Source organism: Salvelinus namaycush, chromosome 16 (assembly GCF_016432855.1).
Source record: "Salvelinus namaycush isolate Seneca chromosome 16, SaNama_1.0, whole genome shotgun sequence".
Lineage (NCBI taxonomy): Eukaryota > Metazoa > Chordata > Actinopteri > Salmoniformes > Salmonidae > Salvelinus > Salvelinus namaycush.
The window spans coordinates 41,099,822-41,117,539 of record NC_052322.1 but is presented as its reverse complement, the minus strand read 5'-3'; the positions used below and the strand labels follow the sequence as shown (position 1 = coordinate 41,117,539).

The window sequence follows — 17,718 nt, the reverse complement described above, 5'->3', positions numbered from 1 at the left end:
GGAATGGTCAGTTAAATGACCGCAGGACAGAGAGAGAGGAGGAATGGTCAGTTAAATGACAGCAGGACAGAGAGAGGAGGAATGGTCAGTTAAATGACCGCAGGACAGAGAGAGAGGAGGAATGGTCAGTTAAATGACATCAGGACAGAGAGAGGAGGAATGGTCAGTTAAATGACCGCAGGACAGAGAGAGAGGAGGAATGGTCAGTTAAATGACCGCAGGACAGAGAGAGAGGAGGAATGGTCAGTTAAATGACAGCAGGACAGAGAGAGAGGAGGAGGAATGGTCAGTTAAATGACCGCAGGACAGAGAGAGAGGAGGAACGGTCAGTTAAATGACCGCAGGACAGAGAGAGAGGAGGAATGGTCAGTTAAATGACAGCAGGACAGAGAGAGAGGAGGAATGGTCAGTTAAATGACCGCAGGACAGAGAGAGAGAGGAGGAATGGTCAGTTAAATGACCGCAGGACAGAGAGAGAGGAGGAATGGTCAGTTAAATGACAGCAGGACAGAGAGAGAGAGGACTGGTCAGGTGGAGTCAGGGTTAACTAGTCTAACGAAATACCTTCATCTATCTGCTATTACATCTCTGGCCACATGGAGGTGCAATTACTGGTTTACTATCAGTTCTCTGATCTATAATGTGTGTTATAATATCCCAATGTTTAGTATATTGATGATAAAAGACAGCAAGGGCCAAGACATATGTCACAGTGTGTGTGTGTGTGTGTGTGTGTGTGTGTGTGTGTGTGTGTGTGTGTGTGTGTGTGTGTGTGTGTGTGTGTGTGTGTGTGTGTGTGTGTGTGTGTGTGTGTGTGTGTGTGTGTGTGTGTGTGTGGGTAGTGTATGACATGAACCTGTCTCTGTGCTTGCGTGCGTGCAGCCTCCTCCTGGACCCACAGTGCCTCCCTGTGGGCGGAGGTGTTTGTGCTCTCGCTCAGCGCTCGTTCCAGCTCTCTGATTCGCTCAGCTGTCTCACGCATGGTCCCCTGGGAAGGAAGAGGAGTGTGGGGGGGGGGGGGGGGGGGGGGGATTGGGAGGGGGCCGGAGCAGAGCCATTGACAGTGATGACAGGTTTCAGTCCAGCTCTGTACAGTACATTACACAGCTCTACTGAACCACAAACCTACCTGAGAGACAGGAGAAAATGTAAGAAAATGGGAAAAAATACCCAAGAATAAGACATCTGTGATAGAGAGTGGGAGTATGAGCTCTGTGTGTGTGTGTGTGTGTGTGTGTGTGTGTGTGTGTGTGTGTGTGTGTGTGTGTGTGTGTGTGTGTGTGTGTGTGTGTGTGTGTGTGTGTGTGTGTGTGTGTGTGTGTGTGTGTGTGTGTGTGTGTGTGGCCTTTCTGACACCTATGGAGAGAGGGGGAAAATAGATCCTTCCACACATTGGGTGACGAAGCTGTGAAAGAAAACATTGGACAGAAATACTAAACCCTCCAATCCAGTCCCTCTCTCCTCCTCTCCTCATTCCCTCACTCGGCCCACACATTCACACTTTCACACTCTCTTCCCGGAGCAGAAAGGTCCGGAGGCCTGGGGTTCACAGGAGAAGGCCCTCTGAGATGCAGAGGCAAGTAACTAGGTGTTGAGAGTCAGGCCAGAGCTACCTCAAACACCTCCCTTTTCCCCAACAGATAGAGACATAGAGAGAGATTGACAATCCACATGATATCTTGGTTAAGTCTCGGTGTCAGACGGTGGAGGTCAACCCTCACCACAGCAGAAACAGCACCACTAGTTAGGTAACCTCGGAGTCCAAAAGTGCAACAAAAAACGAAACAAAGAGCTAGATGGTTGGTAGGTCATCTTGACGCCAGGTCCCAGCTGGGGGTTAGCGACACACACTCACACACACGCACGCACACGCGTGCACACGCAGACAGAAGCCTCTAGAGCCAGTCAGTGTTTGTCACTCCATCAGTAGCGTAATTGAATGTGACAGGCTGGCAGTAACCTGATGCAGCAGGATCAACAAGCGCTGCTATAACCTCACCTCACAGAGAGACACACACACACACACACACACACACACACAGAAACAGAGAGACACACACACACAGAAACAGGGGGTACCACTGCCAGACCCCTAAGTGTGAAGCCCAACCAGGTAGAGAAAGGTTTGATGGAGAGGGTAAAAAGAAGCAGAGAGAGAGAGAGGGAGAGAGAGAGAGAGAGAGAGAGAGAGAGAGAGAGAGAGAGAGAGAGAGAGAGAGAGAGAGAGAGAGAGAGAGAGAGAGAGAGAGGGGAAGAAAGAGAGAGAGAGAGAGAAAGAGAGAGAGAGAGAGGGGGAGAAAGAGAGAGAGAGAGAGAAAGAGAGAGAGAGAGAGAGAGAGAGTGAGAAAGATAATTGGTGTAGTAGGACCAATCATGGCCCAGGTCTCCTGAGGGCAGTCTAATTATGTAATCTAGCTCTCTGCTTGAGATGGAGGGAACATAATCACTAAAATAAACGAGTGGAGAGTGAGAAAATGCACATTTCCACCGCGGCGTTCACAGCTCAGCACCTCAGATCCCCAGCCTTCACTCAAACACAGACCTTTCACATACATAGTGGTCTAGACAGAGGCGCCCTCTCCCTCTCTCCATTTAAAGGATAACTCATACTGTCTGCTTCTAATCTTAGTCTCTTTCGCTGTCCCTCTCAGTGTCAATCTTTCTCCCTCTCTACCGCTCTGTATCCATCTGTCTACCTCTCAGTATCAATCTTTCTCCCTCTCTACCTCTCAGTATCCATCTGTCTACCTCTCAGTGTCAATCTTTCTCCCTCTCTACCTCTCAGTATCCATCTGTCTACCTCTCAGTGTCAATCTTTCTCCCTCTCTACCTCTCAGTATCCATCTGTCTACCTCTCAGTATCAATCTTTCTCCCTCTCTACCTCTCAGTATCCATCTGTCTACCTCTCAGTGTCAATCTTTCTCCCTCTCTACCTCTCAGTATCCATCTGTCTACTTCTCAGTATCCATCTTTCTACCTCTCAGTATCCATCTGTCTACCTCTCAGTATCCATCTGTCTACCTCTCAGTATCCATCTGTATACCTCTCAGTATCCATCTGTCTACCTCTCAGTATCCATCTGTCTACCTCTCAGTATCCATCTGTCTACTTCTCAGTATCCATCTTTCTACCTCTCAGTATCCATCTTTCTACCTCTCAGTATCCATCTTTCTACCTCTCAGTATCCATCTTTCTACCTCTCAGTATCCATCTGTCTACCTCTCAGTATCCATCTGTCTACCTCTCAGTATCCATCTGTATACCTCTCAGTATCCATCTGTCTACCTCTCAGTATCCATCTGTCTACCTCTCAGTATCCATCTGTCTACTTCTCAGTATCCATCTTTCTACCTCTCAGTATCCATCTTTCTACCTCTCAGTATCCATCTGTCTACCTCTCAGTATCCATCTGTCTACCTCTCAGTATCCATCTGTATACCTCTCAGTATCCATCTGTCTACCTCTCAGTATCCATCTGTCTCCCTCTCTACCTTTCAGTATCCATCTGTCTACCTCTCAGTATCCATCTGTCTACCTCTCAGTATCCATCTGTCTACCTCTCAGTATCCATCTGTCTCCCTCTCAGTATCCATCTGTCTCCCTCTCTACCTCTCTGTATCCATCTGTCTACCTCTCAGTATCCATCTTTCTACCTCTCTACCTCTCAGTATCCATCAGTCTCCCTCTCTACCTCTCAGTATCCATCTGTCTACCCCTTAGTATCCATCTGTCTACCTCTCTATATCCATATGTCTACCTCTCAGTATCCATCTGTCTACCTCTCAGTATCCATCTCTATACCTCTCTGTATCCATCTGTCTACCTCTCAGTATCCATCTGTCTACCTCTCAGTATCCATCTCTATACCTCTCTGTATCCATCTGTCTACCTCTCAGTATCCATCTGTCTACCTCTCAGTATCCATATTTCTCCCTCTCTACCTCTCAATATCAATCTTTCTCCCTCTATATCTCTCAGTATCCATCTCTCTACCTCTCAGTATCCATCTGTCTACCTCTCTGTATCCATCTTTCTACCTCTCAGTATCCATCTGTCTACCTCTCTGTATCCATCTCTCTACCTCTCAGTATCCATCTGTCTACCTCTCAGTATCCATCTCTCTACCTCTCAGTATCCATCTTTCTACCTCTCAGTATCCATCTGTCTACCTCTCTGTATCCATCTTTCTACCTCTCAGTATCCATCTGTCTACCTCTCTGTATCCATCTCTCTACCTCTCAGTATCCATCTGTCTACCTCTCAGTATCCATCTCTCTACCTCTCAGTATCCATCTTTCTACCTCTCAGTATCCATCTGTCTACCTCTCAGTATCCATCTTTCTACCTCTCAGTATCCATCTGTCTACCTCTCAGTATCCATCTGTCTACCTCTCAGTATCCATCTTTCTACCTCTCAGTATCAATCTGTCTCCCTCTCAGTATCAATCTGTCTACCTCTCTGTATCCACCTGTCTACCTCTCAGTATCCATCTGTCTACCTCTCAGTATCCATCTTTCTACCTCTCAGTATCCATCTGTCTACCTCTCTGTATCCATCTTTCTACCTCTCAGTATCCATCTGTCTACCTCTCAGTATCCATCTGTCTACCTCTCAGTATCCGTCTCTATACCTCTCAGTATCCATCTCTCTACCTCTCAGTATCCATCTTTCTACCTCTCAGTATCCATCTCTATACCTCTCAGTATCCATCTGTCTACCTCTCTGTATCCATCTTTCTACCTCTCAGTATCCATCTTTCTACCTCTCAGTATCCATCTTTCTACCTCTCAGTATCCATCTGTCTACCTCTCTGTATCCATCTTTCTACCTCTCAGTATCCATCTGTCTACCTCTCAGTATCCATCTGTCTACCTCTCAGTATCCATCTGTCTACCTCTCAGTATCCATCTTTCTACCTCTCAGTATCAATCTGTCTCCCTCTCAGTATCAATCTGTCTACCTCTCAGTATCAATCTGTCTCCCTCTCAGTATCCATCTGTCTCCCTCTCAGTATCCATCTGTCTACCTCTCAGTATCAATCTGTCTCCCTCTCAGTATCAATCTGTCTCCCTCTCAGTATCCATCTGTCTACCTCTCAGTATCAATCTTTCTCCCTCTCTACCTCTCAGTGTCCATCTGTCTACCTCTCAGTATCCATCTGTCTACCTCTCTACCTCTGTGTCCATCTGTCTACCTCTCAGTATCCATCTGTCTCCCTCTCTACCTCTCAGTATCCATCTGTCTCCCTCTCTACCTCTCAGTGTCCATCTGTCTACCTCTCAGTATCCATCTGTCTACCTCTCTACCTCTCAGTATCCATCAGTCTCCCTCTCTACCTCTCAGTATCCATCTGTCTACCTCTCAGTATCCATATTTCTCCCTCTCTACCTCTCAATATCAATCTTTCTCCCTCTATATCTCTCAGTATCCATCTCTCTACCTCTCAGTATCCATCTGTCTACCTCTCTGTATCCATCTTTCTACCTCTCAGTATCCATCTGTCTACCTCTCTGTATCCATCTCTCTACCTCTCAGTATCCATCTGTCTACCTCTCTGTATCCATCTGTCTACCTCTCAGTATCCATCTGTCTACCTCTCAGTATCCATCTTTCTACCTCTCAGTATCCATCTCTCTACCTCTCAGTATCCATCTGTCTACCTCTCAGTATCCATCTCTATACCTCTCAGTATCCATCTGTCTACCTCTCAGTATCCATCTCTCTACCTCTCAGTATCCATCTGTCTACCTCTCTGTATCCATCTTTCTACCTCTCAGTATCCATCTCTCTACCTCTCAGTATCCATCTGTCTACCTCTCTGTATCCATCTCTCTACCTCTCAGTATCCATCTGTCTACCTCTCAGTATCCATCTTTCTACCTCTCAGTATCAATCTGTCTCCCTCTCAGTATCAATCTGTCTACCTCTCTGTATCCACCTGTCTACCTCTCAGTATCCATCTGTCTACCTCTCAGTATCCATCTTTCTACCTCTCAGTATCAATCTGTCTACCTCTCTACCTCTCAGTATCCATCTCTATACCTCTCAGTATCAATCTGTCTCCCTCTCAGTATCAATCTGTCTACCTCTCTGTATCCACCTGTCTACCTCTCAGTATCCATCTTTCTACCTCTCAGTATCCATCTGTCTACCTCTCTACCTCTCAGTATCCATCTCTATACCTCTCAGTATCCATCTGTCTACCTCTCAGTATCCATCTGTCTACCTCTCAGTATCCATCTGTCTACCTCTCAGTATCCATCTCTATACCTCTCAGTATCCATCTCTCTACCTCTCAGTATCCATCTTTCTACCTCTCAGTATCCATCTCTATACCTCTCAGTATCCATCTTTCTACCTCTCAGTATCCATCTCTATACCTCTCAGTATCCATCTGTCTACCTCTCTGTATCCATCTTTCTACCTCTCAGTATCCATCTTTCTACCTCTCAGTATCCATCTTTCTACCTCTCAGTATCCATCTGTCTACCTCTCTGTATCCATCTTTCTACCTCTCAGTATCCATCTGTCTACCTCTCAGTATCCATCTGTCTACCTCTCAGTATCCATCTTTCTACCTCTCAGTATCAATCTGTCTCCCTCTCAGTATCAATCTGTCTACCTCTCAGTATCAATCTGTCTCCCTCTCAGTATCCATCTGTCTCCCTCTCAGTATCAATCTGTCTCCCTCTCAGTATCAATCTGTCTCCCTCTCAGTATCAATCTGTCTCCCTCTCAGTATCAATCTGTCTCCCTCTCAGTATCCATCTGTCTACCTCTCAGTATCAATCTTTCTCCCTCTCTACCTCTCAGTGTCCATCTGTCTACCTCTCAGTATCCATCTGTCTACCTCTCTACCTCTCAGTGTCCATCTGTCTACCTCTCAGTATCCATCTGTCTCCCTCTCTACCTCTCAGTATCCATCTGTCTCCCTCTCTACCTCTCAGTGTCCATCTGTCTACCTCTCAGTATCCATCTGTCTACCTCTCTACCTCTCAGTATCCATCTGTCTACCTCTCTACCTCTCAGTGTCCATCTGTCTACCTCTCAGTATCCATCAGTCTCCCTCTCTACCTCTCAGTGTCCATCTGTCTACCTCTCAGTATCCATCTGTCTCCCTCTCTACCTCTCTGTATCCATCTGTCTACATCTCTGTATCCATCTTTCTACCTCTCAGTATCCATCTTTCTCCCTCTCAACCTCTCAATATCCATCTTTCTCCCTCTCTACCTCTCAATATCCATCTTTCTCCCTCTATATCTCTCTGTATCCATCAAAGAATGACATTAAAGTGACTTCAACTAGTCATCAAGCCCTTGACTAGCTGAATCAGGTGTGTTTGTGCTATGCTGGAACAAAACACAGCACCCCTTACCTCTCCAGGATCGTGTCAGTGACCACTTTTCTTTTGTTCTAGTCTTGACGAAGAATAAAGTAGAACTGGTTATGGAGTGTGATTGTTGTGGGTAAGGGCGGGGAGATCAGAGTTGAGTGAATGCACTGTGAGGGTTGTGGGAGATGTGCAGCACGGTGAGATGGAGACGATCACAGAGCGATGCTATCGCTCCCCCATATAAACTCAGCTGGGTACCTTTCAGCAGCTGGATAAACCACAAAGGAACTGTTTGTTTGTGTTTACCCTCAGAGCGTGCTGTGTTCCTGATGGGACCAGCGATAGAGAGAGAGAGAGAGAGAGAGAGTGAGCGAGAGAGAGAGGAATAGGGGGCCTTTAAAGCCTGGTGGCTCCAACACAATCCCAGCGTGCAGTGAGACAGTAAGACATGAGGGCTACTGAGAAACACCACTATACCATACAAGTGCAGCTTGTTATGTTTTGGCATCATGCGTAACAAACAAAGCAACTATAAAAACCCTGGTACTCTCTCTTACCATTTCTGGGAAAAAAATGTACAGCATGTATTCTGTAAGAGGTGCCGTTACTCAGGTGGCAGAACATTAGTATTGGTCAGCACCGGGCTACCTCAACAACTGCCACATGAGTTTTTCTAAACGATAACGAGGAAGTCTTTCAGCTGTCTACACTCCTTCCGTGTCAACGTTCCCTCCCTCAGACTGAGACTCCTCTCCCAGGTGAGAGCAACATTTGTGTTCATTAACGAACAGAGGAAGTGTTTCAGGGGGGAAATAAGCTATGTGTGCCAGACATCCAAAATCTTTATAGAGAGGAGAGAGAGAGGAGAGAGAGGTGAGGTGAGGGTGAGAGACATAGAGAGGAGAGTGAGAGAGAGGGTGAGAGAGAGAGACAGAGAGAGGAGAGCGAGAGAGAGGGCGAGAGAGAGAGACAGAGAGAGGAGAGCAAGAGAGAGGGCGAGAGAGAGAGAGACAGTGAGAGAGAGAGAGAGCGAGAGAGAGAGCGAGAGAGAGAGCGGGCGAGAGAGAGACAGAGAGAGGAGAGTGAGGGCGAGAGAGAGGTCAAGAGAGAGAGACAGAGAGAGGAGAGAGAGAGGAGGTGAGATATAGAGAGAGGGTGGGGGGAGAGAGAGGGTGAGAGAGGGGGGAAGAGAGGGAGGGAGAGAGAGAGACAGATAGAGAGGGGGGAGAGAGAGAGGGGGGGAGAGAGAGAGGGTGGGGGGAGAGAGAGAGGGAGAGAGAGAAAGAGGGGAGAGAGGGGGAGAGAGAGAGAGACAGAGAGAGGAGGGAGAGAGAGAGGGAGAGAGAGAGAGCAAGACAAAGAGAGGGGGGAGAGAGACAGAGAAAGAAAGAGGGAAAGAAGAGAGAAAGGGGGGAGAGAGAGGGGTGTGAGAGACAGAGATAGGGGGTGAGATACAGAGAGATGGGTGGGGGGAGAGAGAGAGGAGGGAGAGAGAGAGGGTGAGAGAGAGAGAAATACAAAGAGAGGGGGGAGAGAGACAGAGAAAGAGAGAGGGAAATAAGAGAGATGGGTGGGGGGAGAGAGAGAGCGGGAGAAAGAAAGAGTGGGGATAGAGAGAGACAGAGACAGAGAGAGAGGGGGGAGAGCGAGGGGGGAGAGAAAGAGAAGGGGGTGAGAGAGAGAGAGGGAGAAGATAGAGAGGGGTGGGGGGAGAGATATGGGGGAGATAGGGTGAGAGAGGGGGGGGAGAGAGTCAGAGAGAGGGTGCAGAGAGAGAGACAAAGAGCGAGTGAGAGAGACAGAGAGGGGGGGTGAGGGAGAGACAGAGAGGGGGGGAAGAAGAGAGATAGAGAGAGCCGCCCCTCCCACTCCAGAGAGAGGGGGGAGAGAGAAAGATAGAGAGGGGGGTGAGAGAGAGAGAGGGGTGAGAGAGAGAGATCGGGGTGAGAGACAGAGAGAGGGGGGGTGTAACCTAGAGCAGGGGGAGAGATTAGAGCGAGAAGTGTAACAGAGTCAGTCTAAACTGGCAGGGAAGGGTACTATACATTATCCAGTGCCTGGGAATACTCTGGCATGATCAGGAGTCTGAGCATATTAACACCTCAGTACAGCCCTACACAAACTCCCACACACACACATAGACACACCTGTGAGATGGAGTGTGGATGTCCGTCTGTCAGTCCATCTGGCCTCCTCTCCCCTGAAACCATCTGTTTAAGGATGTTTGGACACTTCACTTGCCTTCAGAAAGAAAAAGAGAGGGAGAAAGAGAGAGAGAGAAGAGAGAGGGAGAGAGAGAGACAGAGAGGGAGAGAGAGAGAGAGTGAGACAGAGAGGGAGAAAGCGAGCGAGAGAGAAGAGAGAGAGAGAGAGAGATAGAGAGGGAGAAAGAGAGAGAGAGAGAGAGAGAGAGAGAGAGAGAGAGAGAGAGAGAGAGAGAGAGAAGAGAGAGGGGGAATAAGATTCTAAGAAAGTGCATGCTAAGACTAACTGTAAACTGATCCACAAAAACATGACATAATGTATGGTGTGTTGCGTCATGGCGAGTCTATTGAAAAATGGAGCTCCAGGTGGAGAGTCTATTGAAACACGGAGCTCCCGGTGGAGAGTCTAATGAAACATGGAGCTCCCCGGTGGAGAGTCTATTGAAACATGGAGATCCCCGGTGGAGAGTCTATTGAAACATGGAGCTCCCCGGTGGAGAGTCTATTGAAACATGGAGCTCCCCGGTGGAGAGTCTATTGAAACATGGAGATCCCCGGTGGAGAGTATATTGAAACATGGAGCTCCCGGTGGAGAGTCTATTGAAACATGGAGCTCCCCGGTGGAGAGTCTATTGAAACATGGAGCTCCCGGTGGAGAGTCTATTGAAACATGGAGCTCCCGGTGGAGAGTATATTGAAACATGGAGCTCCCCGGTGGAGAGTCTATTGAAACATGGATATCCCCGGTGGAGAGTCTATTGAAACATGGAGCTCCCGGTGGAGAGTCTATTGAAACATGGAGCTCCCCGGTGGAGAGTCTATTGAAACATGGAGCTCCCGGTGGAGAGTATATTGAAACATGGAGCTCCCCGGTGGAGAGTCTATTGAAACATGGAGCTCCCGGTGGAGAGTCTATTGAAACATGGAGCTCCCCGGTGGAGAGTCTATTGAAACATGGAGCTCCCGGTGGAGAGTATATTGAAACATGGAGCTCCCCGGTGGAGAGTCTATTGAAACATGGAGCTCCCGGTGGAGAGTATATTGAAACATGGAGCTCCCCGGTGGAGAGTCTATTGAAACATGGAGCTCCCCGGTGGAGAGTCTATTGAAACATGGAGCTCCCCGGTGGAGAGTCTATTGAAACATGGAGCTCCCCGGTGGAGAGTCTATTGAAACATGGAGCTCCCGGTGGAGAGTATATTGAAACATGGAGCTCCCCGGTGGAGAGTCTATTGAAACATGGAGCTCCCAGTGGAGAGTATATTGAAACATGGAGCTCCCCGGTGGAGAGTCTATTGAAACATGGAGCTCCCCGGTGGAGAGTCTATTGAAACATGGAGCTCCCGGTGGAGAGTCTATTGAAACATGGAGCTCCCCGGTGGAGAGTCTATTGAAACATGGAGCTCCCGGTGGAGAGTCTATTGAAACATGGAGCTCCCGGTGGAGAGTATATTGAAACATGGAGCTCCCCGGTGGAGAGTCTATTGAAACATGGATATCCCCGGTGGAGAGTCTATTGAAACATGGAGCTCCCGGTGGAGAGTCTATTGAAACATGGAGCTCCCCGGTGGAGAGTCTATTGAAACATGGAGCTCCCGGTGGAGAGTATATTGAAACATGGAGCTCCCCGGTGGAGAGTCTATTGAAACATGGAGCTCCCGGTGGAGAGTCTATTGAAACATGGAGCTCCCCGGTGGAGAGTCTATTGAAACATGGAGCTCCCGGTGGAGAGTATATTGAAACATGGAGCTCCCCGGTGGAGAGTCTATTGAAACATGGAGCTCCCGGTGGAGAGTATATTGAAACATGGAGCTCCCCGGTGGAGAGTCTATTGAAACATGGAGCTCCCCGGTGGAGAGTCTATTGAAACATGGAGCTCCCCGGTGGAGAGTCTATTGAAACATGGAGCTCCCCGGTGGAGAGTCTATTGAAACATGGAGCTCCCGGTGGAGAGTATATTGAAACATGGAGCTCCCCGGTGGAGAGTCTATTGAAACATGGAGCTCCCAGTGGAGAGTATATTGAAACATGGAGCTCCCCGGTGGAGAGTCTATTGAAACATGGAGCTCCCCGGTGGAGAGTCTATTGAAACATGGAGCTCCCCGGTGGAGAGTCTATTGAAACATGGAGCTCCCGGTGGAGAGTCTATTGAAACATGGAGCTCCCCGGTGGAGAGTCTATTGAAACATGGAGATCCCGGGTGGTCTAAAGCACTGCATCTCAGTGCTAGAGGCATCACTACAGACACCCTGGTTCGAATCCAGGCTGTATCACAACCGGCCATGATTGGGAGTCCCATAGGGCGGCGCACAATTGGCCCAGTCGTCCGGGTTTGGCCGGTGTAGGCTGTCATTGTAAATAATAATTTGTTCTTAACTGACTTGCCTAGTTAAATAAAGGTTAAATAAAAGTATGGAGACGAAAGAGACAAGATGAGACTTGACAGATGGCAAAGAGACACTACTTGTGTAAATCTCTCAGCATGCAAACACACACACACAAACAAACACTCACACTGTGCTGGTGTGTAAATCTGTCATCAGAAGTGTGTAGTGTTGAGGAGCTGATTACAGAGCTAGCCTATGTATTACCTGGGCTGGTATCTGTGTGTTTATACTCTATAGAGGAGACATACTCCCATTAATTTACCCTACAACTGAGATCCACGCACACACACACACACACACACACACACACACACACACACACACACACACACACACACACACACACACACACACACACACACACACACACACACACACACACACACACACACACACACACACACACACACACACACACACACACACACACAGAGAGAGAGAGCAGTCTATGACTTGGGTGGCTGGAGTCTTTGACAATACTTAAAGCCTTCCTCTGACACCGCCTGGTATAGAGGCTCAGGTTGGCAGGGAGCTTGGCCCCAGTGATGTACTGGGCAATACACACCACCCTCTATAGCGCCTTGCGGTTGGATGCCGAGCAGTTGCCATACCAAGCGGTGATGTAGCCAGTTAAGACACTCTCAATGGAGTAGCTGTTGAACTTTCTGAGGATCTGAGGGCCCATACCGAATCGTTTTAGCCTCCTGAGGGGGAAGAGGCCTTCTCGTGCCTTCTTCATAACTGTGTTAGTGTGTTTGGACCATGATAATTTGTGATGTGGACACAGAGGAACTTGAGGCTGTCAAACCGCTTCACTACAGCCCATCGATGTGGATGGGGGCGTGCTCGACTCTGCGTTTCCTGTAGTCCATCGGCTCCTTTGTCTTGCTGACATTGAGGGAGATGTTGTTGTCATCACTTACCTCCTCCCTATAGGCGGTCTCATCATCGAACAGCGAGTACAGGAAGTGACTAAGCATGCACCCCTGAGGGGCCCCCGTGTTGAGGGTCACCGTGGCGGATGTGTTGTTTCTACCCTCACCACCTGGGGGTGGCCCGTTAGGAAGCCCAGGAACTAGTTGCAGTGGAAGGTGTTCAAGTCCCAGGGTCCTGAGCTTAGTGATGAGCATTATGACTGAAGCTCAGTGTTCAACACCAATGAACAGCATTCTCACGTAGGTGTTCCGCTTGTTCAGCTGGGAGAGGGCAGTGTGGAGTCCAATAGAGATTGCGTCTTCTGTGGAACTGTTGGGGCGTTATGCGAATTGGAGTGGGTCCAAGGTGTCTGGGATGATGGTGTGAATGTGACCCATGGCCAGCCTTTCAAAGCATTTCATGGCTACAGATGTAAGTGCTACAGGGTGAATGTTGTTTAGGCAGGTTCCCTTGGCGTTCTTGGGCACAGAGACTCTGGTGGTCTGCTTGAAACATGTAGGTATTACAAACTGGGTCAGGGAGAGTTTGAAAATGTCAGTGAAGAAACTTGCCAGCTGGTCAGCGCATGCTCAGAGTACGCGTTCTGGTAATCCTTCTGGCCACGTGGCCTTGTGGAGCAAGATCACACGGTCGTCCGGAACAGCTGGTGCTCTCATGCATGATTCAGTGTTACTTGCCTCGAAGCGAGCATAGAAGGAATACATCTTGTATGCTAGGCTTGCGTCACTAAGCAGCTCGCGGCTGGGTTTTCTTTTGTAATTCGTGATAGTTTGCAAGCCCTGCCACCTCCACGACCATCAGAGCTGGCGAAGTAGGTTTCGACCTTAGTCCTTTACTGACCTTTTGACTGTTTGATGGTTCGTTGGAGGACGTAGCGGAATATCATTTAAGCGTCTGGATTAGTGTCTCGCTCCTTGAAAGCGGCAGCTCTACCCTTTAGCTCAGTGCGGATGTTGCCTGTAATCCATGGCTTCTGGTTGGGATATGTACAAACGGTCAATGTGGGGAGGATGTCGCTGATGCACGTATTATTGAACCCGGTGACTGATGTGGTAAACTCCTCAATGCTATTGGATGAATCCCGGAACATATTCCAGTCTGTGCTAGCGAAACATTCCTGTAGTTTAGCATCTGCTTCATCTGACCACTTCCGTTTGAGTTTTGCTTGTAAGCAGGAATCAGAATCAGGAGGACAGAGTTATGGTCAGATTTACCAAATGGAGGGCGAGGGGGAGCTTTGTATGTGTTTCTGTGTGTGGAGTAAAGATGAGAGGTTTTTCGATAAAATCACCGGCCACTGCCTCTTGTCTGCTTATGGCGCTATACAACTCGTTTGAGATTGGTCTTAGTGCCAGCATTGGTTTTTGGTGGTAAATAGACAGCTACGAAATATATACAGTAGATTAAAATTATCTAGGTAAATAGTATGTTCTCCAGCTTATCATGAGGTATTCTAACTCAGGCGAGCAAAACCTAGAGACTTCTTTAACATTAGAGATCACGGACCAGCTGTTCTTAACAGAGACAACCATCTCCCTCTTTAACCTTACCCAGAGCTGCCGTCCGGTCTTGATGATACATAGAAAAACCAACTAGATGTATATTATCCATATCCTTGTTCAGTCACGACTCAGAGAAACATAGGATATTACAGTTCTTCAGGCCCCGTTGATAGGATAGTCTCAAACGGAGCTCGTCCAGTTTATTCTCTAGTGATTGTACTTTTGCTAGTAGAACGGAGGGTAGAGACGGTTTATTAATTCGCCGACATAGTCTCGTCAGGGAGCCCGCTTGATTGCCTCTCTTGCGCGGTCTCTTCCTTTTCGAGTCCCAGGGATTACGGTGTGGTACGGAATGAGCAATACATCCACAGCTGCCAAGTCGTTGAAGTAGAAATCTTCATCCAAATCGAGGTTAGTGATCACTGTTCTGATGTCCAGAAGCTGTTTTCGGTCATAGGAAATATTATTTACAAAAACTTAAGATCAGCATAAAAAACACACAAAAAAGCAGAATTGGTCAACTGCAGTGCCATCTTCCATCTCAAGAGGTAAGTAAAACAATTTAAAAACTATAGTAAGTGTCACGCCCTGACCTTAGAGATCCTTTTTATGTCTCTATTTTGATTTGGTCAGGGCGTGAGTTGGGGTGGGCATTCTATGTTTTGTGTTTCTATGATTTTCTATTTCTATGTTTTGGCCGGGTATGGTTCTCCATCAGGGACGGCTGTCTATCATTGTCTCTGATTGGGAACCATACTTAGGTAGCCTTTTTTCCCACCTGTCTTTGTGGGAAGTTGACTTTGTTTAGGGCACATAGCCTTTGAGCTTCACGGTTTGTTTTGTATTGTTTATTGTTTTGTCGGCGTCATTTCGAAAATAAAAGAAAATGTACGCTCACCACGCTGCACCTTGGTCCTCTTCTTACGACAGCCGTGACAGTAAGTGCCTTTTAAGTGCCAAATGATATTAGAGAAATACATTACAAACTCTGACCCATCTATGTAAATTTTTTGTTTCTCATTCTTTTCCATTCGGTTTGAAAAAAGAACAAAAAGCATTTAACCGTAACAGTGAAGAAGATTTAGTCTTGAATGAGCCATAAATCCCCTTGTCACTTCCTGTTTTGTGCAACAGGGAGGGGCAATTGAATACAAGTTTCACCAAACAAATGGAACTGCTAAAACATGTATAGCCTGTATCTATGGGTAACAGGGTTGACGTGTTCTGCTCGACTTGCTCAGGTTCCCACGTCAAAACACTATGATTTGACAATTATAGGTTTCTGTTGAAAAACATTTTTTTTAAAGGAATATTTTCACAATATTAAAACGAGAGTTCAGTTCACAGAACGTAAATGAACCACTAATCACATTAAATAAATAATAATATTCAGAAATTACTTTTTCAAGGTAACAGAATAACTAGGGCTTTACAATGATGGTGAAACTTAGAGAAATGTTTAGATTAAGTGGGTTTAAATCTTCCTAGAAGTGACACAGGGTTGACGGAGTGACATGTCAAAATGCTGAATGTTGCCACTTTAGCAAGCCTTTATTCTGATATATTGAATTCTCCATATGGTTTATATCAAATGACACTTCATTTAAAAGGACAATTCTGCCACTTTTCAACCTCATGTTCATTATCTCCATCACAATACCAGTGTCTACACATGATAAAACGGCACGTTCCTATGATCTGTGGTTAAAAAGAGAAGAAGAAAGGTCCTAAACATGCTTCTATGTGACATCACAGAGGAGGATTAAAAGAAAAACAGCGATTTTTAAAACCTGTAATGAGTTTCTAGCCAGAGGGAGGGGATCCTCCTGCTCCCCACGACACTACAAATTAAAATGGTTGAACTTTAAATGATGTCATCCACCACTTTTCATGGGTAGAACTCAATTTTCACATAGAGACACTGGTATTGTGCTGGAGATAAGGGGAATGAAGTTAAAAAGTGGTGGAGTTGCCCTTTAATATAACAGGCTTTTAAAATGAAATATTGTTGCACAATTTCTACACAAAAGGAACTATTTTCGTGGAACGACCCATAAGCAAAGAGAGCTGACAGTGACAAATTATCCCATAAGAGAACTCTGCTACTGTAAACAGCTTCTCAACCAGCGCCTGCTCTGTGTGTATACATTAGTACATATTCAGACTGACTGACCTGTTTACCCTGCTACCAATCCACAAGTTCCTCTACATATGGACAAATATTTGCCACGCTGGCTTGCGAACTACTGTGTGGCTGTGTGTGTGTGTGTGTGTGTAGGTACGTGCGTGCGTCTCATGTCCTGTCAGCGGCGATGTTGGTGGGTAATTTATATTCTGGGCTTCTGAAAATAAACCTAATAAATGGATAAATAAGATCCTAAAAATCAATGCCGCCTGCTCTCTCTATCACCATAAGTAGTGACAGTAGTGATGCATTGGTTTTGAGCCCTATGTCAGGGCTAGTCATACTGACAGACATCTCCTGCTTCCATCAACCCTCCTCCCCATCCCCTCGTCTTCATCCCCCTCTCAGAGATACTGTTGTCATAAGGAGGATGGGAGTAAGAAGGGGGGAGTAGAAGGGTTGTAGAAGGGGGTGTAGAAGGGAGTAGAGGTGAGAATAGAAGGGGGTTATAAGGGAGTAGAGAAGGGGATTTGAGAGGGTGTAGAAGGGAGTAGTGGGAAAGTAGAGGGGGGTGTAGACGGGGAGTAAAAGGGAGTAGAAGGGGAGTTGAGGGGGAGTAGAGGGGTGTATAAGGGAGTAGAGGGGGGAGTAGAAGGGAGTAGAAGGGGAGTAAAGGGGAGTATAAGGGACTGAGAGGAGACAGAGGTCATCATCAGATGAGCTACTGCATTTTTCAGCATGTTCTTAAAAATATATAGATTTAGTGTTAGATAAACTTGGATTTTTTGTCAGGAACATTTACAGGATGCTACCCTCTACAACATAACCTTCACTCCAAATCAAAACTCAAAACCTGCAACCTGATTTTGGACGGAATTACGGAATCACCTGGAAGGTTTACAACTACCAAAGATTATTATCCCAACACTATACAGCAAACACTCTGGAAAACAACAGAAACCTGAAAACACCATCCAACCTGGAACTGAGTGAGTAATGTTTAGTCTGAAGCTATATTTTATTTCCAAAAGCCAAGAAGAAAAATACATTACATTACTTTATAAGGACTGAATGATAAATTAAGGCTGCCAAGCTTGATACAGCTTCAATTAGCACTGACGTGTCAAGTGAGAGGTGTCAAAGCCCTTTAGCCCAACAACGTCAGGAGAGTCGAACAGTCTACTCCAACCAAATGGAGAGGCCTTAGAAGCTGCCTCCTGCTGTTCAGA

General features: G+C 46.9%; 1 protein-coding gene across 1 annotated transcript in view; it reads right to left on the bottom strand.

The window, feature by feature from the left end:
- The window catches only part of LOC120061677 (ERC protein 2), a 253,027-nt gene that overhangs the window by 69,848 nt on the left and 165,461 nt on the right, over positions 1 to 17,718 (bottom strand). The window contains exon 12 of the mRNA XM_039011569.1: positions 857 to 988. Coding sequence (XP_038867497.1) covers positions 857 to 988 — 132 coding nt within the window. The remainder of the gene's footprint in view (positions 1 to 856; positions 989 to 17,718) is intronic.